This window comes from Taeniopygia guttata, chromosome 10, assembly GCF_048771995.1.
Source record: "Taeniopygia guttata chromosome 10, bTaeGut7.mat, whole genome shotgun sequence".
Taxonomy (NCBI): Eukaryota; Metazoa; Chordata; class Aves; order Passeriformes; family Estrildidae; genus Taeniopygia; species Taeniopygia guttata.
Genome location: NC_133035.1, coordinates 936,085 through 963,705, shown reverse-complemented (window position 1 = coordinate 963,705; position 27,621 = coordinate 936,085). Strand labels below are relative to the sequence as shown.

At 40.1% G+C, this 27,621-nt stretch overlaps 2 protein-coding genes across 6 annotated transcripts in view; one reads left to right on the top strand and one right to left on the bottom strand.

The window, feature by feature from the left end:
* TMEM266 (transmembrane protein 266) overlaps nt 1-7,739 on the bottom strand; it is a 59,870-nt gene extending 52,131 nt beyond the window's left edge. For 3 of the 5 annotated variants that reach the window (XM_041718312.2, XM_072933754.1, XM_030280984.4), the window contains exons 1-4: nt 7,575-7,711; nt 6,261-6,361; nt 5,187-5,292; nt 2,963-3,151 (exon numbers count right to left, since the gene is read on the bottom strand). In XM_041718312.2, the coding sequence (XP_041574246.1) occupies nt 2,963-3,151; nt 5,187-5,200 (203 nt within the window). In that variant the 5' untranslated portion in view covers nt 5,201-5,292; nt 6,261-6,361; nt 7,575-7,711. Of the gene's footprint in view, nt 1-2,962; nt 3,152-5,186; nt 5,293-6,260; nt 6,362-7,574 lie in introns of all 5 variants that reach the window. The other 2 variants (XM_072933753.1, XM_030280983.4) reach the window with 2 other exon arrangements.
* The window catches only part of NRG4 (neuregulin 4), a 46,353-nt gene continuing 26,396 nt past the window's right edge, over nt 7,665-27,621 (top strand). The window contains exon 1 of the mRNA XM_072933755.1: nt 7,665-7,755. The gene's annotated coding sequence lies outside the window, so the exon portion shown is untranslated. The remainder of the gene's footprint in view (nt 7,756-27,621) is intronic.

The following is a 27,621-nucleotide window of genomic DNA, read 5'->3' as shown; positions in this document are numbered from 1 at the left end:
TTCTCATTTCTTTCTTTTCTTGTCAGAGAGGTAGTGTGATTCCATCTGAGAGTTTCCAGGCACACAACGAGGGTTATGACCCACCTATTCCTGATTACCTATTAATATCAGCTTTATGAAGATAAATATTCCCTCAGATGAAACAAAAAGCTCCCCTAGGTAACAACCAGGTAAAATTTGTGCTTGGACCCTGTACATCTTGTAGCCTTAAAGAAGAAAAGGTAGAGGAAAACCTTGTGTGCTCTTTGGGGTGCACAGAACGAAACCATTCAATCACAAGACTCCTTTCTTGCCTTCTCCTTCATCCCTAGTCTGAAGTCTCTCTTGCTCTTCCATGCAAGGAAATGGAGACTTACTGGTGAATGCCCAGAGTAACCAGGAACTGCTGAATGTAGACAATTGTGTTGTCCAACAAGGATGTGGAGAGAAGCAGCTTGTAACAACCAGCCAGTCTTGTCCAAGCACAGGCACGTGCCAGAGCCCTGCAATTCGAACAACTGCAGCTTGCCTAGACCAGCTGCAGATCTAGAATATCAAATCCACACAGAATACCTGCAGGTCCATGCAGGCTGGTATCTTCCCCGACATTCTCTGGGAAATCTATGCAGAAGGTAACACATGGAGTCTGCAACAAAAGGCAGACTTCCAGGGAAGGGAATCTTACTCTCTGCCATTAGCAGTGCCTGCTGGTATCCTCACCTGCACTCTGCAAAGCAGCACTGAGGTAACAGCCTCGGTCACAAAGATGGCTGCGGGCAGAAACTACAGAGAATTTTGTCATTTTCTGCCACTTCCTGTGCTGCTCTCCCCAAATCCCCCTCTTTGCACCTAAGGGAGACGTGGCTGCCAATCCCTGTAACAAACTGATCTGACCCACCCCACCTCCTCCTCACTTGGATTGAAGCCAGTCACAGTGAACATGGGAACCATGAACCATGGGAAAGAAATGACACCACATCCATGAAACCAGACATATTCCCAACCAAGCCAGGAGGCGGCACAGGGATAGTATTTTACTTTGCTGCTAGGCTTCTGAAGCCCAGCTCTGCTCCTAACTTTCTCAGGGCACCAGTTGTCATGGATGCTTCTGAAAGGAAGAAGCAACCATTCCCACAAGGCAGCTGAACACACTCAGCCAAAATGCATTGGTATGTCCAAACTTAAGCTCTGAACTTTCTTCAGAGAATGTGCTCTACAGCTCGGAGGTGTGGAGGGCACCTGCCTATTTCCATTCAGACTGACAAAGCCACAAAAGAAGTCTGAGTGAAGGGAGTGATCTCTGCTGAGGAAAAGAATGACAAGCCTATTTCCATGTTTAAGACTGCAAAACTACTCAAATGGTTATAGTGAGAGACCTGTGCCCTTTGGCACAGCGAAGAATTGAGTTTCAGATCATAAAAATCTATAAAAATGCATATTTGAACTAAACTGGTACTGACTCAGCACCAAAATAGCCTGAGGGTTACACCTGCATACTCAAATTAATTTTCAAGTGCCTCTTTTGCTATGCAGGGTATTTTATGTTACAGTTGTAGTGTACTTATATAACATATTTGAAATGTATTTCCCCTTGTTTGGAGTAACAGCTTTTTGGAGAAGTCTCATAAAGTCCAATTTGGAAAGAAATTAAAGGTAAGAGCCTTCCCCACATCTTGCTTCCTGAGTGTCACCCAGAATACCTGCTGAGCTCTGAACAAGGAGGTCTCTGCTGATTACAGAGCACAGGTTAAAATGTACTGAACTGTTAATAAATGGAGGCTTATAGTAAGCCTTTAAAAGCCTTCAGCAGTGAGCATTCTATATGGCTTACTGGGGAGTACTCTCCCTGGACCTTGTACTGACAGTGGAGTAGGTCTGTGCTCAGTGTGGCACCCAGGGGAACAGCAGGCACAGAACCAGGGAGGGCAGGCCCCAGGGCTCAGCCCATTTCTGTCCCAAAGGATGTTAAATATAGTGTTATCATTCCTGACAAAAGCATCTTCCTGAAGATATCCAGCAACTGTACCTCTATCCCCCTCCTTCCCACACACACCAGAAGTCTACCCCAGCTCTCACTACTGTCTGCTGCAATTCAAGCTTTTTACTGCTTGTGCTAAACATCATGGAGATCAGAAACAGGCTGCTCCCTTCCTCACTGAAGTCTCTTGGAAGCTCCCCTCAAAGTCTCTCTGTCACGTGAAACACAGTTATTGCAATCAGTACTCCACAGCAGGTTTTCTGAGCCTCTAATCATTCTTACTGCTTTCCTCTGGGTTCTCTCCAGTTGACCCAAATCTTTCATAAAGAATTTAGTACAGCAGTCCACCTACAGCCACTTCAAGCCTGAACCAGGATGACTTCTAATATCCTGCAGGACAACAGTGCTACATAATCTGACATTGGACTATGTTTGGGTAGATGCTATGAACTGATTAAGACCTTTTATTGCAATAAACCTGGAACCACCATTCTATGAAAACAGGAGCAGCATGTATATGCTGTGTACATTATCAAAGCAACATTCCCACATTAGCAAACTATATAATTCAAATTACTGGGTAACAAGTACACTCTCTGTCCTGGAATCAGCAGTACCAGACATTATCTCTCAGTCAGGAGATGTACAGTTATGTACAAGAGTCACAGCAGCCAACTCTCATTATCCTGAAATACCTTTCTCAAGGAGCTTTCACCAGGCCATTCTGCTTGTTTGACAGGCCAGGTATTCCATCTGGCTTTTCCTGAGATAAAGCTTCCAGACTGTGGTCAAACAGTAGCTATGAACCACTTAAAATGATAAACAGCTCTAAAGCAGCCTAGATTAGTGAGATTAAAAAAGGTCTCTTCCCTCCTGTGAAAACACTTTTACATAGAGTTTAAGGACAATTGTCTGCACTTCTCCAGCTTAAGGTTTCCTGCTTTACAGGCCATGAAATTCCTGTAACCTAAAACTACATGACAAAAATCTGCCCCTTGTACTTACCCTTCTCTTTGGTACTCCTCATCCAAATTTGGCAAAAGCTGGGACCCAGCCACAGACAGATCAAGTGCAGCCAAAGGTAGATCTCGATAAGCAAAATTAACAAGCTGCACAGGAGCAATGCTTTTGGTCTCTTCTTCCACTTGCTGGGAAATGATCTCAACTTCTGAAACACTGCCTTCAATTGTAGGCCTGAAAATTTAATAAACACATGTATACACATAAAGAATTATAAATTAGCAAGCAAGTAAAAGGAAGTTAGAGACAAGAACTTCATGGAATCCTAGAGCAAACATTAAAGGCCTCTGCAAGGTCATTGAGGAGGTGCTTTCATTAAAGAGGCAGATCAAAACTCTCCAAACTTTAGTAGATCTCACTGTAATCAACAGAAACCTCACAAAGGAGAACAACATTTCACTCTGCTGAATCTGCTTCAAAAGCACGAAATATAAATGTCTGTGTTAAACAGAGAAAAAATGCATGAGTCCAAAAGGTAAATATTTATGCAAAACAGAAAGAGGGCATGTAACTATGCCAACTAAAGATTCGCTGCATTGTAAGTTAGATCGGAGAGCAATGAACAGCTAGCGTTTTTAATTATTATATACAAATCAACTGTTAAATACTAGGTGCAGTTAGACCCCTCTTCCACTGCATATATGAATACTGATTCAAATAGTTTTGACGGATGGCAGCTTTGTTACATTTACCTAAAAAGGATCATTCTGTTACAAGGTATTTCAAAACAGTTCTGAAATGGAAGAGTGATTCAGAAGAATGATGGCCTCCTCCTCCTCCTAACTAACCTTATGTACAGCTTTTAAATCTGATCAGCAGATCAGATTTATTCTTTTAGCAGCCCACTAACACTAATGGAAACTCCATGCAGCTGAAAACAGTCTGACAATGTGTATGTCTCCCACATTTAGAACAAGATACTACTTCTGTAGGAATTTTATCTGTTACCATTAGTGCATGCACTGGATGACTTGACTGTAGGACACAGCTTGCATGTCAAGGGTTGATCTTTGCAGCACCCAGCAAAGCTGCTTGCCCTGTTTGATTCCAAGGATGTGCCAGCACAAACTTCTCCAGCTTTCTTCCAGGGGAGCCTGGTAACTCTGGAAGAAATCTCAGCTACTGTCAGAGATTTACAGCAGGTGTGAAGATACTCTTTTTCCACAGGGGTATAGTTAAAAAGTTCTTAGCACCCTGTGTTATTTGACTGCAAAAACAGCATTTTATTTTAAAAAAGCTTATTAAAATCTTCCAGCAATTTAAGCAACCTGGTTAGCAGTTCCTTTTTTTTTCCCCGAAAATAAGAGGCTACTTTAGAAGACCACTTCACTGCTATATCTTGCATAAGGATATCATTTAAAGATGTGGGTGAAGGAAGTAAAATTCTATGTTGAAAGTTTCTGTTGGTCTGAGTCTCACCATTAGAGTAATTCTTTCAGATGGAAAACATTATTCTTTAATTAAAAGGAGCTAACTACTGCCAGAATTACCAAGAAAGTAAAATGCTGTTATGTGTAGAGTATTTGGCAGGGAAAGGCTGCAGCTGTGTCATACTGTGGCAGAAAAAGAAGGTAAAAGGAAGTACTGTCTGTACAACCTAAAAACTTTTACTTTATTCATGTGTAACTAATAATGGAGAGTAATGAGATTCCTTAATTTCCAACAGAACTGTATTCTTCTGTAAACAATCTGAAATCAGAAACCCAGAGGTAAAAGCTAATTTTAGCAAGAATTTTCTTTGACTTTCAAATTTAATGCCATCCTGTGGACATGTACCTTTGTAAGTCCAAGCTGGCTCAGTTTTGCATGAAAGAACATACAATGATCCAATTCCAGTAGTATAAAAGAAACAGGAAATGAGTTGGTGCAACCTTCCCTCCCCCAACAGTACTGAATTTCTGTATTCCTATATAGACTAGATGACAGAAAAAGTCTGATGTGATTGAAAAGAAAACCAAACAGACTGGTGTTGGCAGACAGAACTGATGGCAGGAAAAAGAAAGATAAAGAGATCTGAAAATAACATACTAGTTTTCAGCCACTGCTGTTAGTAATGCACATCAGACATGCTGAACAGCATCATTCATGTAGTTTCTGCTAATTCACACACTTTATACAAACACAAAACCTCCAGGATGTCACATCATTCTTCTCCAGGCAGCAGCATGTTCCCTTTCATTTAAACTAATTTGTATCACATGGTACTTACTGAGGATTGGTCATGTTGGAAGATGCAACCAAATCAGCAGTGGTTCCAATATCTAACTACTTCCAGCTGCTCTGCATTAAAGTTCTAGCCTTGCAAGATTAGGTCTCTGTGAGAAGCAAAACAAGGTTATCTAAAACACAGCTGAAAGAAATCCAAAGGGCTACAGTGACTTCTGTTGTCATGTGCAAATGTGACTAATAGGTTAGTTCCCCTCTAGGATTCTTTTTCAAAGTGTTTTTATTCCAGGTTAATTCCTCCATATTATGGAAGCTGTAAAGTTACAGTGCATTTATGTTTACACACAGGCATATACAGAACTCTGTAAGAACACAGGTCTTATTTTAAACAACTAGACTGTTGAGAAAATAACGAAGATCAGAGGGAGGGGAAGGGTATTTGAGAGAAAGCTCATGGCTTCAGGAGCGTAAATTCTATTGGAAGACAATTATTTACACTTTCTAGACATAAGCATTAACACTGGCAATGAAGTTTGGGGGTTTGTTCTTCATTTTCCAGTTTGAACTGTTCCTCCTCCCTTTGCAATCTTAGAAAGTCTCTTCCAAAAATTAAATAATGTCATCAAACATTCTAGACGGGCTGTTATCAGGATAGTGTTTTGATCAACAAAACCCGTAACACATTTGGAAAAGGCAAAATCTCCACTTGTCCTGTACCTGGAGCAATGCATGGCCAGCAGAGCAAAAGAGGACAAGCCTGTGAGAATGAAACCTACTGATACACAGGTTTTGGAAGCAGAAAAAATGAGGAATACCACACAACAAAAGTTCTTAAAAATGACAGATCTTGTGAATCTATTGTGAAGATTTGATGCTACAAAATTTTTAAAAGGAACATAAAAACAGACTCTTATTTTGAGAAACAATAATAAACATTGGCAAATTAGAATTACTTACAATAACTAGTGATCATGAAAAATGCTCTTATACTAAACTTTACCCTAGAGTCATTTACAGGCTGAATTGTTAGTCAAGTATTTACAGTGGAGACATACAAATGTAGCTACATTAAGATCCTTAACAATCACTTCATACAAAAAAGTAAAATTGAACTTACATTTTTTGTAGAGCCATTTCCAAGGCTTTATTTCATGTTTTGTAATTTTACAAAAATGCAAAATGTAGCCAATGTATTTTCACATTTTCCAGGTAATGCACCTGGATACACAAGAAAAAAAAGTTCTACACTGTGATCACTCTCCTCAGGTAGGTAAGTCAGACAAAAGCAATTTAATTGAATACGAAAAGGACAAAAAACCAAAACCAAATTATTTTAAAACAAAAGATCACACATACTTTAGAAAGTATTTTGTTTCTTTAAAACAAAAGATTACACATACTTTAGAAAGTATTTTGTTTCTTTAAAACAAAAGATTACACATACTTTAGAAAGACACACACCCTCCACTTATTTACAATCTTGTAATACTTGTAAAAACAGAGCAAGAAGGGAATGTTTTTCAGATAAAGCTTTGCTAATACAGCAGAAACTTGATTTCATATCCATTTAAGTATCAATGGGAGTCAATTCCCTGGCCTTTGTATGCCTTAAATTATTTCATCTACTGTACCCCTAAGGCACCAAAATACTAAAACATTTGCCTAAATTTTTGAGTATTTCAATCACACAGAGCTTTCTGATGGGAATTGTTGCACGTACCAGCACAACAAAACTAAAATATAAGACTCAGACTTGGTTTGCAATGTTAGCTCCCCTAACATCGCATTTTCAGTTGACATTTTTACAACACAAAACAACCCCAAACAATTTTGAATGAAAAATTTTACCCAACTCGGTTGTTCTAAGCACTCAGCATGAGAACATGGTCAAGGCACGAGGTACTGTGCACCTGTCTTCTGAGAGTGAGAAAACTGAGAATCTAACTGCCCTAACTGCATTTGCAGGCATGGAGAGTGAAAAGTACCTGGAGATGCAGCTGATTTAGGAAATGGAAATAAGACTGATGGAAACTGGCCTTAGAGGACAGACATGCAAATGTGCATGTGGAAGTTTCTTAACCTAGTAAAACCTCACCATTTATTTGGGAGACAGCACAGTGCTGGTAACCCCAATCTCACTTCCAAAGGGGACTTAGAAAAGAAAGCAGTGACAAAAGCTGTACATCTAGATTTTAAGAAATCTTTTTAGATTAATCCTAAGATTCTAGGGAATGGGCCAGGACACAAACATTAAATATTTGTCCCTCCCTTCTTTCACTTTCCCAAAGCTGGAAGTGCATTTGCAATTACCCAGAATTGTGTTTTACAGCTCAGCCGGGCTCTGAACTGGATGTGACCAGTGGCAGCAGCACCAGGCCAGGCCAGCTCGCTCCTGCTGGAGCTGGCAGCTCTGCAGGTAAAGTTTGCTCACCCCAGGCTTGGAGGAGCCGCTGGCAGGAGGGCAGCAGCTCCTCTGCAGGGAGCAGAGTCCAGCTCGCAGCCGCGGGGATCGCTACCATGACACAAGGAGCTCACGGGGCTGAGACGAGAGACGGGGACTCGGCTCTCCACAGGACTCACTGCAACCTTCCTGGAACAGAAAGTGGCAAAACGTGAGTAACCTCTGGGACAAATTACTAATGTATTAGGTGATCTAACAAACTGAAGAGACAAGTCAGTAAGTGCAGTAAGAAGACAAAAAAAATGTAATAGGTTGTGTATATGTATGTATGTATGTATGTATCTCCAAAATGGATTACTGTGATTCACGATTCTTTCCAGGCTTTATGCAAGCAACAGAAAGAAACATCTTAACATATACTGGTATTCTCCAAAAATGTATTTTTTTTTACTATCCACTCCACCTCATCTATTTGTTTTTACTTCCTTTAAAAAAAAAAATCACATTTCAGAGCAACATAACTTGAAACTTCCACAAGAAATTTCTGTGCAACTGAGTGGTGTTTAAAGGCAGCAGGGATAAGCAGGGAAATCTTATTCTTTTAAACTTATCTTCTGCCTGCATTCCTATAGGATTTTCCTGTAGGTGAAGTGGGATGACATTGTTCTTCTCCCTGCCAACAAAGACAGCCAACTTTTGGATATTCCATCCATTGTCTGAAAATTTTTCCATACAGTCCTTTCCCCACTTAACACACTCAGTGTTCAGTAGACAAAAATGCTTCATCTCTCATAGTCTTACCTGATGGAATTATGAACAGGTACAGAGTTTTTGGCTTTATTCCCCTTTTTTCTTTGTAGAATTGAGTGTAGGCAGCACACACCACTTGCTGAGCTGCCACATGAGCATGGGCAATGAATGCCTGACCCCTGAGAGCTCAGCAATTCTGTTTGTTCCGTGGTGTGAGATGGCTGCAGCAGGAGCAGAGTTTCCAAAGTTTAAGAGAAAGAGTTTGGAAGGGAGTTAAGACAGAAAGGAAAGAACTGTCCCACTAGTTTCTAGTGCAAGCTTTCAAGCAGTGTAACAACCAGAAACACTGCACTGAATGACCGACATCTTTTATGTACCAAGAAGACAGTGCAATCTGATGGGAAGCATGTAAATTTGCAGCTGGTAGTCCAGCTTAAAACGTGTGAATGGTCAGTTCTTGTACAGGAGGTAGAACACAGGCAGAATTCCACGCTATTCTGTATATTCTTAAATGTCCTGAAGAAGGGAGATAATCAGCAAGGTGACAAGGCTTTGCTGGCTATAGGAGGTTATGCAAGGCAGTGAAGGAAGTTGCACCCTAACCACTGAGCTCTTTCTGAGGCAAGATCTTCAAAATGCTTCAAAGTGCTGTCCTTGCCTTGCAAGCCCTTCAGCTTTGCTCTGTTCTCTGCACCCTCACTACACAGGCCAGTGCTCCCAAGGCTTCTGCAAGGTGTCCTTGGGCTGACTGTGATTTTCCCCCTCTCCTGTGCAGGGGCACTAGCAAGGACCTGCTCACAGCTCCTGCCTGTGCAGGTGCTGGGGTCATGCCCTGCACCTGAGCAAAGGTTCCTGCTGCTGGCCTTGCCCAGCACATATCCTGCCCCAGTTAATTCGTTAATGTTTACATCAATCTTCTATTGTCAGTCACCACACCTTGGCTGGAGCTTGCTAATAAGAGATAAAATCCTGCTGAAACAACAAAAAGCACAGAACAGAGTTTGGAAAGTGTATGCTAAAGCATAGCACATGGTGTACATACACTAAGCTAAAACAAAAAACAAAGCAAAACTCCAACAGCAAACTTAAAAAAAAAAAATATATACTCCATTGGTGCATGAAAACCATGGCTTTTAGCATTGATTGAAGCAGAGTCTTGCAAAATATGTGTCACAGCGTAGTGAGCCCAACTGGGGGTGGGGAGTAGGAAGATTATTTAATTTAAACCTTTTGCACCAAAGTCCCTACTAACTTGTACCCTATTCAGACATGATTCAGAGCTGTTTGCTGCACTTGCTCATGTTCTGAGGCGTATTATCATGAATCTGTAAACTCCTGTACAAAATTCAGATGTAAACTGAAGTATCCAAGTTTGTGCCCTTACAAGGTAGCTACAAAACCAATTTTTGACACGTTCTTGTAATAAGTCCCCCAATAGCAGTTTAAGACAGTTGGACAGGCTCAGAGTTTGTATTCAAAAGAAATGCCACAGACCCCATTCAAGGAGACACTGCTGTTGCTGCAAGGTGGGGTTTTGAGTTCTCACCAGCTCCATCTCCTTCTTCTGCCCACCACCCATGCATTTAAAAAAACAAAACAAAAAGAAAAGAAAAAAGAAAAAAAAAAGGCAGCAGGATGGCTTCCCTGATACAGGTCATAGTACAGCTCCAAAAATAGCTGTGCCAGCAAAACAGAGTGCAGGGCAAGGCATTGTGCACAGCCAAAGAAACAAAGCACACAGAGCAGAGAGACTTTAGATCAGAAATATTCAAAGATTATGTGCAGAGCCCCAGCCATTGGCAATATCCAACTGGAGCAAACATACACCCTGAAATCACTGAAGACACTTAGGCAGGGGTGCAGAGGAGGAGGGCTGCTGTAGGGAGTTTTTCTCCTTCTGTGTCACACTGAAGCTTTTTACTCTGAATCTAGTCTACATTAAGAAACAGAAATTTGCTTAATTTGTGCAAGCAAGTTACAGTCTTATGTCAGTCTATATGCTGAAAGCCTTATACACTTTAAAGTGTAAATGCAAATGATGGCTACTCATGTGCCAGCAGGGCAATCCCAAGGATGTCAGGAGCTGTTCAGAAAAACAGGAAGGAACAATCTGAAATGAGTAAGAAGAGTAGGGGAAACACCTAAACAGACATTACCCTCAATGCTTTCAAAGCAAAATGGCAAGAGTGCTTGAGCTCTTGTGAATTAGCCATGCCAGATTTTTTTGGTGATGAACACCATGGATATCTTCCTGAGGATTACCATGAACCTGATGAGATCACTCATTGTGACTACTGCAGGTTGCATTTCTCCAAGAACTGAAATTCCTAGGCCTCCTGGGATCACAACTGTTTTTGTCCTGTGAATTTTAATTAGCTCAAATCATCTGCATTTAGAAAGTTTGATTGGTCATATATGCCAAAATTGTTCCCTTCAGGAATCCAGCAACTTGTACTTCTGATGGGGAAAAACTGACAAATTTGCAGGTGTGGTTCCAGCACTTCCTTGCTTCACTTTGGGTCAAACAAAATTGGTTCTTCTTTTTCCCCCAACAGAAAAATCACAGGGTATGATATTAAAACAAAATTTATTTTGATTAAACTGACCTTCCATAATGCCTTATGTAAGACAAGAATTTGATTAAGTATTAGATTTGTCAAAAAATTATGAATGCAGACATGCCACATGGAAAACAAAAAGCAAATAACTTCCTTATCTTTATCATTCCTAGGCAGTGTCCAAAAGCAAAGAGGCACAAGGAGCTTTTTATTTCAAGGAAAAACGGACATTTGAATTTCATATCTTTTTCACTGAGGGATTGACAGCAAAGTTTTTAAATACACCACATTAAAAAAAAAAAAAAAAAAAAAAGGGAAAAACTCCTCCAAGCAGGAAAGGTATTTAGATTGGGGGAAAAAAAAAAAAAAAAGTCAAAAAAGTCAGACATCCACAAATTAGGAAATGGCAGATTTGCACTTACTCATGCAGTCATAATTCTATGCCCTTGTGGAATCATCCTGTATGCTGAAATTAAGCAGAACACTGTTCAAGGGAAAAAAATCCAGCATGTAATCCTGTAACTGAAGACCCTCATTACTCCTAAGCAGACTCTCATTTTCTAGCGAGAAGTCTAGATGGGCCAAAAGAGAGAAAAATTATCTTGTGCACAGTTAAAACAATCTCTTCACAAATGCAACATGAGCATTACTTGAATCCTGAACATGCCAGTACTGCAAATCTGAAATACAGAACAAAAAACACTAGCTGGAACCAAGCCTTTAGAGGAGGATTAACCCAAAACAAACTCTGAGGAGAGCCCAGTCAAGCCCACCTTCTTCCAAGGAACTTGTAGGTGTGCAGCACATGGCACTTCCAGACCAAAAGAAACAGGAGGAGCTGCTCTGCTTGGGAAGGTTATAAAGACTCCACTCATGCTTCTTTCTTGTGCTCTCTCTTCACATGGGAGCTGGGGAGGAGGACAGGGGTTGCGTAGCAGGTCTCCAGACAGGTTCTGACCTGCAACTGCTCCAGCATAAACAGGCTTTCAGTACAAGAGCTGCCCACAGCTCCTCTGAGCTCTCATTAGCTCATGCTACATGGTACATACTGGCACTGCTGTAATTCATGGTTCTCACACACTCCCAACATTTTCCAGAAAAGGCACACGTCTGGCAGGTACTGCAGCAACCTACAATGTTGCTTATTCAGAAGATGCCATGGGGCAAAGAAAAGGTACTCTGCACTGAGGACCTTCTGCTTGAGGAAGTTTAATACTAGGGCAAATACTCAGAGCAATATGGATCTCAAAGATGTGCAAAACCTGTCCAGCCACAAATGCTATGCAAATAGCAAGTTTGCTCTTAGCTCGTCAATAAACTAAAGGCATTCATTCAGCCATATTATTCATTTGATCTCTTTCTCTGGAGTAATTCCAAGCATGCCATTTCCCTTTCCATTTTACAAACCACTTGTATTTAGCTGTAATGAATTGGTGATCCCCACAGTTATCTATAGTTCCTGCATGTGGCAGAAAAAATCCCCACACCACAGGGTTCTTAAGTCCAGAGAACAAATAAAACAGAACAATCACACAACTAAAAGGTCCTTTTACAGATTTGTCTGGTCTTCCCAGTTTGGTCCTCTTCAGGAAGGAGAGCCCTAAGCAGGACTGGGCACAGGGCTCACAGCACTTCCCTGCACACCTCAGTATGCCCTGCTCTGCTCACAGCTGCTGCTGGGGGACCCTGGCTGGAACGTGAGGTCAAACCTGCAGACACAGAGCAGCACTGGCCAGGCAGGGCTCTCAGGGAGAGGCCTCCTCCTTACACCTCACAGCACAGCACAGGGATCCAAGAGGCACGGCAGGCTCGGCTAGATGGCTCTACCCTCATCCCCACCCTGCTGATGCTGCTCCTGGGCTCCCTTGTGGAAGCTCAGGATTAGCTTGCATTTGAAATGTGCCACCCACACACAGATAGGAAGGAGCCTGGCATCAACAACTCCACTGGACTGAAAACGCTTGACTTTTTCTGATCTGGGAAACTAAATCACTCTGGACTTAGCCAGCATCTAGCCAGATGATTGTTTGGACAAATTTCATAACACAGGCACTCCCTCCCCAAACCATGATTTTTTGTGTCACAAATTCTGTTTCTCAAAACAAACAAACAAGCACATGCACACACCCCCCCATTTGAAACCAGAAGTTGGGTCTGTATTTCCTTGGCTAAAAACAACTGCATTTCTGACTTTAAATGTTTGGGAATTACACTAACCTAATCTAGTTGTATTAAACCAAATTATTACTACTGGAAGTAAATAAAGTACTAATTTAGTTTCAAAGCAGTTTGGTATGCTTTTACCTGTCAAGAGTCAACTCTTGGATGTTGTTTTCAGCTTTCTTTTTCTCACTCCCTTGAATTGCAGTGAAAAGCCAAACCAGAAACCTGCAGCCACATCTTTTTGTTTCCAAGCCAAGAAAGATCAGTACAGCTGCCCTTTAGAATAATGTAGAAAAAAATATGTACCCTTTTGAACATGTCAGAAGTAATGTTTTTAGGTCTATTTAGATACCTGGCAGGTCATCTCTGACTAGATTTGAGTTTATCACACACGAACCTAATTTTTGCAGCCTATTAATGGCTTTTGAGGTAAGAACAGCAGTCTATTTGAATCCAACAGCAAATTTTATTTGGACAGAACTGGAAATTCACTCAGGCTTTTTTAACAACAGCAGCAGAATAACACAAATCCTTGAGACACCCTGAGTATGGGGTATGTGTCAATTCAGGGGGTGACACTGGCAATCCGTCTTAGTCATGTGAAAGTACCAGTGTCTGTCACTACCAGTCAGAAAAACAGGCAATACTTTTAATATTTTAATATTCATCCACCGTATGTGCTGTCCATCTTACTTGGAGCTTAACTCCTACTTGAGTTTCTGATCATACTCTTAGATTAATATAACTTTGAGATTGTCTTTCAGCCATTAGCTTTTAACCTTAAGACTCTTCCTCAAACTATCAATTTTAATTTTCTTCAGATTCTGGGCCTAATGGATTTTGTAATTAAAGGCCCTTAGAAATTTTAGAAGTATCCTCTAGTTTTCTAGAGAACATATGTTAACAAAAATACAACAGATTCACAACACTACAATAAGAATGGGAGAAAGTACACAGAAAATCTCATAAGAAATTGTTGGCATCTCTTGAATGCATTTCAATGCATCTTGCCAATTGCAACTCTGTGAGGCCCATAAATATTACGTTTCTAGCTAGGAAGGAGAGTGAGAAGTAAGTTCTTTAGATAAATTCTGGTTTTCACATAATCAGCAGTACAGAATCAAAAGAAACCTAACTAGACTGGTACTAAATCCAGTTATTAGACAAATCAAAACAAGCATCTGGAACCAAAGATTTCATTCTAAGAACCAACTAAATATATATTTGTGAGAAATATCTCTTTTGTCATTTCTGGAAAGCATTATGGGCAACCTTCCAGAAAAAATGCAATAAATTTATATGAATTTATGGCTTTACTGTGTATCTTAAAAGCAAGTATATAACAATTAGCCCATTGATGTGAAATTTATTGCTCTTCTCTCGGACAGTGTTATGCTTTGTAATTCAGTTTTTGGAAAGAAACAGTCCAGCAATTTTGAATGGAAATTCACTAATAGATGCATCATTTAATCCTGGTGATGTAAGGAGGATAAACTCCACACTGCAAAAACATACTAAAATTCTTGAATTCACATCTGTCTTGTACTTCAGAGGCAAGTTATCTCACAGAGGTATGGAGACACAACAGCTGTACTGCTTTTTAAAGCTGGCCGAATCTTTCCTGATCACCGGGAACCTAAAAGGCAAGATTTAAAACTACCTTATTACAGCATGCAGAGTACTGACAGCCATTATTTAATATATGTCTGGTGCACTTAACCAGGTCACCCTGGTTCCCTCAGCAGGTGATGGAATGCACTTACTGCAAATTACAGGCCGGGTTTCTGCCACACTGACGGTGAGAGTGAAGAAGCGGGCCCAGCCCAGCCAGCCCTGTGAAGCACTGGGAGCCACAGCCTGCCCAGTGCAGCCCTGCCAGCAGGGGCACATCCCCCTGCAGCAGAGTGTGCCTCCCCCTCAGCTCCAACCCACTCTGAACACATCTCAGGGGACACACACATGGGCAGGGAGCAGAGTGTGCCTCCCCCTCAGCTCCAACCCGCTCTGAACACATCTCAGGGGACACACACATGGGCAGCAGATGCTTGGAGTATGTCTAATCTGACCACTGCAAACTGAACAGATAAGGCAACCGTTCTTCACACTGGACCTGGAAAGGGTTAGGAAGCAAGAGCTCCTTTGTACTAGAAGTAATTGATTGCTCAGGTATTTTGTATGTAATACAAAAAGGATCATTGAAGTATGCAAGAGAAGTACTTCCTGAAAATGTTAAAAAGTATTTGATCTGCACAGGCATGCAGAATTCCTTCAGACTGAAGCTATTTGCTTATTGATATAAATACATATTAAAATGCATTCAGCTACTGGCAATAAAATAAACCATACATGGAAAGTAAAAATGCCCAATTTATCTTTTCCCCCTCTCAAGAATACCTAACACCACTATCCCTGCCCGGCCCTCATATCTTTTAAACTCTGCAAGAACAGAGAAGACTGATATTTGTGTCACATGAGGAAATGCAGAGTATCACAAGCTACTGAATAAATTTCAAAGAAGATGCAGGAACACCCACCCATGCACTCCCTTTGATTTAGAGGGTAGAACTGTCAGCTTGTGCTCTTCCACTGATAGCACGAGCATCAAGATAAACTTAAAATCAACTTCTCAATTGCTAAACGCTCACAAAGTTCACTCTTCACTAGGAAATTAATCTCATTGTGATTCAAAACTGTGAGCCTAGAACCAGCTTTCCTGTGGCACACTAATTTGGTGCTACGGCTAACAAACTAAGAAATCCACGTTGTGAAGCAATGAGGATGGTACTCTGGGATTCAGATATAAAATGCACCTCAGTATTCCCTCAGGCTTCTGCAATGCACTTTGAACCACGGCCCTAAAGACACATAGTAAAACTTCAGCCCCAGAAGAACATGAGCAAGCAGGAGGCACAGAGCAATAAGAACAGTAATGTCTTAGAGGCAGATAAAATATGCACCATGGTTCAAACAGAAGTGTTAATGCTCCCACGATGTTTCAGCTGGTTGGACTTTGGTGCCTGAATCCCACACCAGGTGCCTTCCTAAGACTAGACCACAGCTTCCTGGACCTGTTTTTCCTTTATGAAGAAGGAAAAGAATGAGGAGAGAAAAAAAAAAAGCAAACAAACAATCAAAGAGAACTTTCCTGCCTTAGAAAAGTTCTGATAATAAATTTAAAGGAACTGTAGTGATAAGACACAATGACAAGGGAAAGCAAACTGATGAATCCAGCAGCAAATGGATCCCTGCCTGGGAGCTGGTCTTCTTGAAGTGTTCCCGAGAATCCCAGAGGTTCTGCCCCAGCAAGCTCCTGCTGCCACCGACAGTACAGCCAGACAGGTCAGGGCAGGGACTGGCACTGAGAGGAAGCTGCCCTCAGCTTCTCTGGCAATTCCACAAGTAAACTTTCGAGTAACTGTTCTACCCAATACTTATCAAATCATAGCAAAATGGGAAGAAATAAATAGCTTATACAAACCCCTCATGTATTTTCAGTTAAAAGTCAGGCATGTTAATTCCTAGGCTTCTCTTTCAATATAGAGCTATAGTAGTTCACTTGCAGTTAGGGACACTATGGAGAAAAGTTATTCTCATGTAAAATGCCTGGCACTAACTTCAAATCAGACCTCAGTGGCTTTTGCCAGTGTATTAAATAAGTATAACAAATAACTATTAAAAAAAGGAGGTACAATAATTTTCTGTGACCACTTCTATCATATGTGATGGTATCTGCTGGAGAAATGTACAATGAAAGGTTATGCAACAAACTGCTACCCTAGAGCTCAGCACAGGGAATATATATAACACGTGTTCTAAAAAGCTTTGTTTAGTAACTATTTTCTTCAAAACAGAAGATCATAAGGAAAACAGGAGACCCCCAACCACACTGCCCCACAAAAAAACCTTTGTCCTCTATCTTTTAGTATTCAGTGGCACCACACAGGCAGAAAAGCTCTGGCCACTCTGTGACCCAATGCAGCAGTCATCCTGCCACCCTCCTCAGCTCTATTTCAGCTGTATCTTATTTAGTACTTCAAGTCCCATGACCCATATCCAATAAGGAGGTTCTGTCTAATACACTGAGCAGATAAAAGGATGCTTTTCAAGCAAAGGTTATGCAATGGATCCATACTGCAATGCAAGCCCCAGAACAGTAAACAAATGTCAAGATATAAATAAAACACGTTTTTGCTCTTCAACCTGTAACATGTACCAGTCACGTGCTTGTGACAGAACCGTGTCTGTTACTGCTGCAAACACAGACTTTTGTTAAGATTTAATCAACTTATCTTTATTAAAAATAAAAAAAATCCCAAACCAGCTACTTTACCAGTATATTCATTCAACATTTTTAGGATATAGGAAACTCATACAAACATGTTAAAAACAGATAGATGAGAGCAAAGATGCTACATCTGTATTAGCTTTCTAGATTAAGACCATGAAGAGTTGGCAAAACTGCTCTAAAAATTTTCAGAAATATTTTGTGTATCACCATTGCACTAACCTCTCCAACCCAACTGATATCTGCTAAACAATCTATCAAACTCAGCTGAAGACTCCCCAGCACCTTCAATAGAATTTAAATAAGCTACTGAAAACATACTTCCTAACTAAACATAAAGCCCAAGACCACATAGAAAACAAATGCTAAAATCTGGATTAGTATTCAAGTTTCTGACCTTTGATCTATCATTCTGCCACTTACCAACAGAAAGAAAAGCCTCAAGTATTGTAAGTGTAGGTTGTTGAAGTTTTTTTAGATACATATGAAACTATACCAAAAATAAAATTATTTTTTAAATCTTATTTGAATCAGAAATATAGAAATCCAAATCAATACAAATTTTTCAATAAACCAAGAATATCAGTGAGGTATTAAGACAGTATTGGAATCAGGTGAGAGATTTACTGCACTTGTCACTGTAAAAACAAGCACTAGAAATGAGAGAGTCTGCTGCAAAGACCGATATGGGATTTAAACAGGCAATATCTTGGGAGCCTTCATTTCTCATCTTCATGCTCCAAAACACTGGTCCTTAGTAAAACATTCTCGTGCATAATTCTTCTTACTCTCAACATACACTTTTGAAATGCAATGTTGACAACTGGCAGGTTATGAACTGTAGAGCTCACAACACTTGAAAAGTGCAGGGTAGAAAGCTTTCAGATGGTCCCAGGCATCTACTCTCAGTGAGAGCTGACAAAATCCACTGCAAACTCCACTGCAGCCCAAGACAGGAACGACACCAAAAGGACAACCAGAATCTTATGATTTTTAAATGACCAGAAATGAAACACAGAGACGAACACAAGAAAGTTAGCCCATTCTTTAGTTATTCACATGCTACTTAGAGACACATTAGGTGATTTAGAAGGTGGTTTTTAAAGTGGTATTAACCCCTGCTCCAAATCACTTAATCTAATTTGAGGCACTGTTTTTGCAGTAATAAGATCACACCGTTTTGAACAAGCGTGGATTATATACCTTATCAACAGAGGATGGGTTAATGGACCTACCACACTGATGCTGAACAGAGGACCTTTCAGGAGAAACTGCAGGACAGACAGCATGAGAAACAGGGAATGCTTCAGGATAGGAAAATTTCTGTCTTGAATGGAAGATGAACACGGTTTTGACAGGATATTCCATTAACAAGTAATTTCAAGAGCCAGTAATATTGGAAACGCCCTTCTACTGAGCACAAAACAGAGAGCTGTCCAAATGAAGTGTGATGAGTTTCAGAGAATAATGCCACTCAGAAGTAGTGTAAGGCAGCATCCAAAGGGCAAAAACACAGGGAGGCCAAACCGCAGCTCACCCTCAACCAAGAGCAGAATACTTTGGGAATGTGATGGGACCAAGGCAACCACTGAGATTAGGTCAGTTCAGGCATCCCCATACTTTACATGCACTTCACCACCGAACTGCCCACTGCTGCAGGCAGAGCACTCAGCTGGAGGGCAGAACTATTTTCTCCTGCTTTTAACAAGAATGTGCCTAATTTTAAAATACCAAGGAATAGCTGTACTCCATCGTGCTCTGTAACTGTAGCATGCATCACATTTCACTCATACAAGGAGTCAACCCATTCATTTTCCATTAAATTAATATACCTCCCTTTGTTCTGGAAAAAATATATGGTGAGCCATAAAAATGAAACAGACAGACACATTTTTCTGCTTTCAAAGGCCATGACTAAGTGAAAGAAAAGATTGCTTTACTGTGTCCAGGCCAATAGTTTTCCTCTCTGGATTAGCACTCAGGATTACCAGAGTTTGTGCTGGGCTTTGGGGCTAGTTGCCACTGCCCAGTTTAAAGCTAACTCAGGTACAGCTGTACAAACTGCACTCTGCAATGCAGCATAAAATTAACTATTTAACTTAAACCCAAATCCATTTTCCCTACTTACTGAAAAACAGCAGCTGATGAACTATGGATCTGGCATTCGCTCACATGCAATAAAATTTGCTGCAAGTATCTAAAAATACACTTCCTGGCTGGCAGCCCACGGAACCAATCAATGAAAGTTCAAGAGGTGCATTTCACAGTCCAGATAGTCTCAAACTCTGCTCCACTGACAACTTACAGAGATGGCTGGTCACATTATGCTGACTTTTCTCCCCTTTGTTGTACCAGTCCCCTTTGTGTCCAGAAGATGAAAAGTACATTTGCAATTCTTTAAGTATTTCTCCTTAAACATCTCCTTTTGCTACAGTAAGCATAAAAATATCACAGCAAATCAATGAGATGAGAGGCTATCCCAGAGACAACTTGGTGGAAAGTACAAATCAAACTTGAAACTCTGCAGCAGGACGAACTTAATGAGAGCCCAGAAGGCAGAAACATTACAGGATTCATTCACAAGTGCATATGCACGTTATAGATAATGACAAGAAGTCCACCTGGCTGAAATGCTTTTTCTAATCCCACCTACTCACTTTGTCAGCAGATACAGTGTTGAAATTTGTGAAAACTGGGGAAGAGAAAGAGAGCTTATCTGCTTATTTAAGAAAAAAACTTAGTAGGATTTTCTAGGCAAATAAATTGTAATAGTGAACAGTGTTACTAGATCTTATTTCATTAAAAACCCATGCCTGAATGATTTCCTCTAACACTTCAGTTGTATAATATATAACTTATAACAATCAATTATAAATTATTATAAAAATGCAAAACTGTATCTCAGAGAAAAGATGAAAACTAACTTAAACGTGCACTTATCCACGCACCAAAACAAACACAAAACTATCAAAACTGACAAAAATCTAAGCTTGAAAACTCTGCGATACTCCTTGCACAGGGAATACACAAAATCTAGCTAGGGACACACAAATGTTATCATCCATCTTTTCATGTGGATTTTAAATTAGCCATTAGCAACTTGAACACCTTTGACACCACACACCGTGACAGGCAAGAAGGGAAGCAGCTCGGTCCAGCATGGAGGTCCAGTAGCTGCTGCTGCTACATATAGACCTGACCTTGCTGGAAACAAAAGAATGCTTATACTTCAGTCTTTAGAGGGAAAAAGGAATGGAATGTTTAGCTTGATACAAGGAAAATCATTAGAAATTACATACCATGCAGCTTCATTGCCCTCAGCAGAGAAATGAAAAACAGGTCATATATGGCACCTTTTATACACTGTTTTTTATTTTGATCTTGGCTTGCAAGTCCTTTGTCTCTCCTTTCCTTGCAAAGGCACACAAATCTGTGAGTATACCCAGAGCAGTCTCTGAGGCTATTTTGCTGCATTTTCCAGAGACCAGCCCTAATCTTGCCAAGTCAGAAGAATCACTGATCCATCATTTTTGCTAACATGTTATAGAGCAGAGGACTAAAGCAAAATTCTAATATTCAGTGCTTTTCCATGAAAAAAAGTGCTCTGCAGCTTAACTCTGCTCCATCTTTCCTTCCCTGAATAGAACTTCTGCCCTTGGTTTTATGTTTTTGCTTCAGTCATAGGGCTGGCTGATGATAGCAGAACATGCATTACATTCTGTGTTTCATTCAATCCTAAATAACCCAGACAAACTCCTTGCTTTTAGTAAAACAACTGTATGCACTATAATTTTTCCTTGAACACCAGAAGTCCAACTCTTGCCCACTGTGTCACTGAATTTTCAAGTATCTATTTTTAATGTAAGCCACAGCACTCTATCCAGGTACTCAATTTCTGGTGTGAACAAGAATTTGTTTTCACCTGGAAGTTCATATCTCTGCAGCACAGGTCAACAGCTTCATGCACTATACAAACCTTCCAGCCAATGTTCTGCTAGCAGTTTCCTATGCAGGGGGGCTTCTAAATCAGCCCAACTCAAAACTATTGCTGTGGCTAAATATGGGGCTCAGGTGAGCTGGGGAAAAGTGATTTCCTTAGCTCACCATCAGTCTTGTTGTCGGAGGGGTTACTGAGATCATGGATGCTGCTGCCTTGGTCTCTATTTTTCACATGTCTTTTGGCAGATATATAGAGCAAGACAGATTCCTTTATGTATGATAAATGCTACAATCACTGCCATCTCCTTAGGGAAGGCAAAGTGCTGATCACAGCTCAAACGGGTATTCAGCTCACATGGAAAATACAACTTCTTTACTGCAAGGCAGACTGATCGTCTGCAGGCTAAACAGTCACAGATAGAGAATATATGTTTTGATTAGCTGACTATGCTGCACTGGATACAAAAAAAACCCCATTACTTTGACTGGGTTTGATCACTTTTGTTGTCCTTTAAGGCAATAATTTTGTCACCTTACTACTTTCCTTTTAAACTATCTTGGGAAAAAGAAAGTAAGACAAAACCCAGATGAGAAAGGTGTGTTCATCATCACTGCTTCCCAGCCTGTACAAAACAGTACTGTAGCACTGGGGATTCTACCAAGCTGACAGTCACCTCCAAGCATACGCTTACATAAATGAGTGCCCAAGGAATCTGCAAACTTACTTGAGCTCACATTCTGACATACTCATAAAAATTACCAGCTATTGACACTGCAGTCAATAATTTCATATTCCACCTTGGGATCTTTAAGGATTAAAAAGTCTAAGTATATATTCATACAGTAGAAATACTTTCTCTCCTCTAGATAAGCAAAATAAGGTGTGGTATGTGACATAGAAAGACATGGCATTTCTCTCATAAATCCAATTTGCCTGTCTTAACTATAGTCTTGTTCTCCTTCGCTATTTATTTTCTTCCCTTTCTGCCCACCAGCAGGTCAGAAAGCTTCCAAACTGTTTTTCCTTCAGGGCGTTTTCTGTTTGGTTTTTAATATGGTCTATATTTAAACAGTCTGTATGGTCCCAAGCATTGCTGCAAACACCCATACAAAATTAAATTCAATAAACAAACAAACAAAAATCTCTTCAACACCTTCAGAACTGCAGGTATGATACAGTCAGTGAGACATGCACAGCAGAAGAAACAGTCTACCATCCTAGAAGCTTTACTGAACCCTGTTCTATTTAGCTCTTACATCAGCTGGATAACAGATGATTTACAATACAAATATTCTATATCATATTCTTCAAATCTAGGCTCTGAATGCAAACAGTACCATTATCTGCTTAACAAAGACCAATTATTCACTGAATAATCAAACTACTGTGCAAGTTCTGAATACCTGTAATATGTTATTTGATAATATGGTGTTTTCTGACCTAGATGGTGCTGCCTACAATATATAATTAACGGTTTCAGATCTGTTTTGCTTCTCTTCTGCCAAATGTTTTTCATGCAGTATGCTTTATATACTCGGTGAAACTAAGAGAAAAACAGCCTTTTTCAGACTGAAGTGCTTCACTAAACCATTTAAACACAAGCAGGAAAAGCCCCAAGATCCGATGGCCATCTAGGGAAAGAAAGTACTACTGCTATCAGTTTTTCTTGCAATATCGAATCCTCCATTTTATAACTTCGTATTTATAACACATATTTTGAACACTGGCCTTCCCTTTTTTCTACCTTCATCCTAGGAAAGAACACTTAGCATTGCCTTATGATAGCATTATAAACAAGATAAGTATACGATTTCATTAGACATTACCAGGAGAGAAAGCTCTTGACCCACACAGCCACCAAGAAAAAGGGAGTATATTTAAAAGTGATTTTTAAAGCTTGTGAAATACACAGGCACTAGGGTATAAAGTCCTCCCTCTCTTGACAAAATGCACTGTGCAAACCAGTATTTCCCAGTCAATTGTCCCATGTACCTTAATTCTTATGTCGAGGTACGAAGCAGAAGAAAGCTGGCTGACTTCCCATGTTCGCTCAGTGCATGAAATCTCTCCATCAAGGCAGCCCGTGAACGCTAACAGTTAGCAGTGTTCTTGGAGGAGACTGTGGAACCTTTCTCACTAGAGATACACTCACTTCATTCAGCCCAGCAAACATCAGTGAGATCCCAGCGGCTGCCAGTCACCTGGACACTCAGAGACCTGGTCACATTTGCAAATGCTTCAAACAAATAACCAATTAGTCTTTGCTTGCTAGTTCACTGTACCCAGTGCTTTTGGATTTGGGCCTTGGCAGGCTACCAGCTACTTGGACTGCAGTCCTTTCCCCCTGAAAAAGGGAAGGGACTGAAAGAAGTCCCTTAAAGTCCCCTTTCAGAGTTACACTGAAAGAAGTCTCCTTTCAGTCTTGTACTGAAAGAAGTTCTTCAAATGCAACAAGCCGATCTACGTTTCAGAACGAAGTGTTGCAGTCAGATTGGGTAAAATATCCAGCTGCTAAGGGAAAACACACCAGGTGTCTTTCCATCACTCCTAAATTTCAAAAAAGCACAAGGGCGCTGGTGATGAGTATATTTAATCAAAAGAGAATGTAATTAAAAAATAAACCAAACATCACCCTTACAACTGGACAGTCGGCAGCTCGACATACAAAGGGTTGTAACAGTCCCAGAGCTCCTATTACTTGGCCTCTGAGGGAATCTTTTGCCTGGCACTCCAGGCCTTCCCAGCATTTCAAATACCTTCATTTACACATCAAAACTCCTGCCTTCTGGCAGGGTATGAAGCCTGGGTACCAGCCCAAAAGAAGCGCTTCAAGACAACTGTTGTAGTCTCTTCCTTAGCTAGAACCATGGCTTTTCACCTGCATAACAGTTACTTCTTTTTCTACAGCAGAATAATAGATGCAGGCCAGCATCATTAAACTAAAACCCTTTAGAATCTTTAACTAAATATAATCTTTTTCAAATGTCAGTCTCAGGAGTCACTATGGTGACTATTCTGACTTCTAAAACCAGAGAGAAATTCCCTTAACAGTTACTTCTATCTCATGAGAAGCAACCTACTAAAGGAATTCTTTCTCATTTTCACATTAAAAAACAATAGCAGCGAGACAAGTTTGGTGAAGATGTCCATGAATCTCACTCAGCATGTCACATATAGATTCATCACAGATTTATCCCACAACAAAATCTGAAGTGTAAGATATTTCAGAAAACTTCAATACAATTCATATGACAGCATGCATTTAAAAACCCCAACTACTACTCAGGAAGTACTCTCCGATGTTCTGAGCTAAAGAACTGGGGCTAAAAGAAAATGCTTTGAATTTTTCCGTGCTACCCCTCCTTTTTTTTTTTTTTTCTTCTTTTGAACTGGAAAAAAAAAATCCAAAGAACACAAGTCATTCGCCAAAGCAGTGCAAAGTGCAGCTCAGCAGGGATTTAGCAGAGCCAGCTGCCCCCTGTGCTGCTACAACAGGTGCTTGGCTGTGGATCACCAACAGACAGGCCAGAGCGCTCACCAGACTCTAAGAAAAGCCATGAAATATTTCCTCCTCCACAAATCTACTCAGGATTCCCACTGTCAGCCTAGTTTCAGTGCTGTGTACTGAGGGCTGAATTCCCATTTTAAAATACTTGCAAAACACACTAATGCAGAGAATATCTGCTGGAAAATAGTTCCTTTGGAGTAAATCTCAAACTTGAGGTTTTTTTTAACTTAAAATTAACTGTTCCCATTGCATGTTGCAGTACAGAACAAAAACTTTTCAAAAAGCTATCTGTAGTCCTTTAAATAGCCTCTTGCAGGAAAAAAAGGCAGAAAACCCTCAATACTTACAATATTTAAAAACTTGACTGCACTTCTGTTCAAAACAAATTGAAAACTTCAGTGAATAAACTCTAGCTACTCTCCTCCACAAAGACAAAACTCTTCTTTCCAGTCCACAAGCACTTTGATATCACATATCACACTGGAATCACTGCAGCAGTACTATATAATAAATATGCACATAACAATCATGAGGATCCCTGATCTAAACAGCAAGGAAGTTTGTTTCAGATAAATTACTTTCTTCTGACTTATCTTCCACTTCTGTAGTCACCTGTTCCAATTTAAAAATATATAGATTTTTCCATGTGGCTATATGAAAAAGAAGCTCTTGACTTACACAACAGAAAATGTACAAAAGTTAACACACCTAACTATAAAATAAACTGAATTTAAAAATTACTTTAGTTTTTAAAGTTTTTTTAGTTTTTTACTTTTACTTGTCTGCAAAGAAGGTATCAGAATATAACAGCATAAACACCACCTTATTGGTTTTTTTCAGTGGTACTCCTTTAGATAACTAGAGGAAAGTTAGGTCATTACTATTTCTATGTTTGCCATGTGAAATGTGATAACAAAAATGTACATGTGCTCATGGTGCTAAAGACAGTAAGAATTCTCTTTGCCAGTATTGTCCTTGATATGCAGGTAAACAAAAAATACCTGGGTATGCACAGACCTGAATTAACATCTGCTATGCATTTCAAGAGACTAAGTGACAAGCTTGTGCTAGGATGCAAAAATGTCAATGGAATTTTTTGTGACATACATACCGTATTATCTCTATAACTAAGGGGTTCCTAAGCACCTATCACCATTCACTATATTCTCATTAAAATGTATTTAGACTGCAAATCCTCTGGGACAGGTCTTGTCTTTTATCTGTACTTGAGTCTACTGTTTACAATGAGAATCCCAGCATTATTTGCTTCAAATACTAGCATAGCACCGGTTGGGGTTTTTTAATGTAGAAGATTGAAAATATTCAGAAAGAGTCCTTTGTGTTCATTTGGCACTGAATTCGCATTTACAGCTCAGTATAAACACTTCAGCTGTCATTCTAGTAGCAGTTTTTCCTACCTAAGAAATTCAAGATGGGGCCAAATTTGCCTGCATAATGATTTCACAGTAAGTGGCAACCAGATGGACAGCACACTGCCATGTGCTCCCCTTTGCTCAGAGGTGGAAAAATGAGCAAATGTGAACCACAAAAAAAGAACAGAGTAGAGAGAAAAATATCTCTGCAGCGTGCCCGTTAATTTGCCCATATTCATGTACACACCCTTTCCTATCAGGAGCACGAAACCAACTTCCCTGCTCCTTGTAGGATGTAAATTCAGAGGAGCAGCGACCAGGGCAGCTCAGAACCGCTGCTGTCTCCAACACAACCTGTGCTCCAGCCAGCAGTGGTGCATTCCTGAGAGGAGCCAGGAACCACCAGCATGGCCCTGAGAGAGGAATTGGACAAGGACTTCCCTCCACGGGCAGCCTCTCGGAACCTGCACTCTTTAATGAAGCACCAAGAGCCCAGAGGCTCAGAATTTGTGCCCACTCTGCAGCCTCCTCTCAATTTTTTTTTTTTTTTTTTTTTTTTTTTTTTTTTTTGCCCAGAGATACCACGTGTCAAAAACTTTTAAGTAAACCTCGATGCTGCCCATGTTCTGTACTGCTCTTTAGTTGCAGGAGACAATCTGGCCATATTATAATGTCTCCAAGGAGTACCTGCCCTTTAAAGCTAGTTCTAAAAATAACACCTTTCCAAGTTTAACATTTAATTACACTACTGCCCCTGCTCCAAAAGTCCTTCTTCTTAAGACTGAACAGAAAAAAAAGAAGAGAGCATTCAAATGTGGTAGCTGGTAACAGAAGAAAAACAACAAATATGTGCAAGAAAAATCGTTCAGGTTGGCTTTTTTTTAATACACTTCTGCAATTAACATGTGAACTTTGATTATTATCTCCCTTCCCTGTTAAGAAGTTGCTTTCAAAGCTGTCTACTTTTATCATTCCAGATAAAAATGCAATTATTTACTATATGCGGGTTGTAAAATGCAGGCAGCTATTATATACACAGAAAAATTAAGCATTGCTTGCTGAGACACACTACATGCCTCATGTTTACATCCTGTATGCTTGCTAACTTTCATTATTACAGAGAGGAGCTCTTTAGTTCACTCAAAGAAGAGTTTTCTTTACATTTGTACCATCAGCTAAATTGACTGGTAGTCCAAATGACTGCTTTTCTGTAAGAAATTATTTTATAAACTTGAACAAAAGCATTGAAAGAAAACTTATAAAATAATTCAACAGTAAAGGTCTCACTAACTTCAATAAAACTTGTATTTTGGTATTTTTATGCATGAATTTTCATTTTCTATTAGTGGGAAAACCTGGTAGGCACACTTTAATATCAGACACATAACAATTTGCACTACAAAGACTTCCACAACTTTTTCTGAGAAGCTCTGACACTTGCCTCGTCTGCAGGCAGCCTCTGAAGTTCCCTGGAACAGCAGGAAGTTAAACTGAACAGTT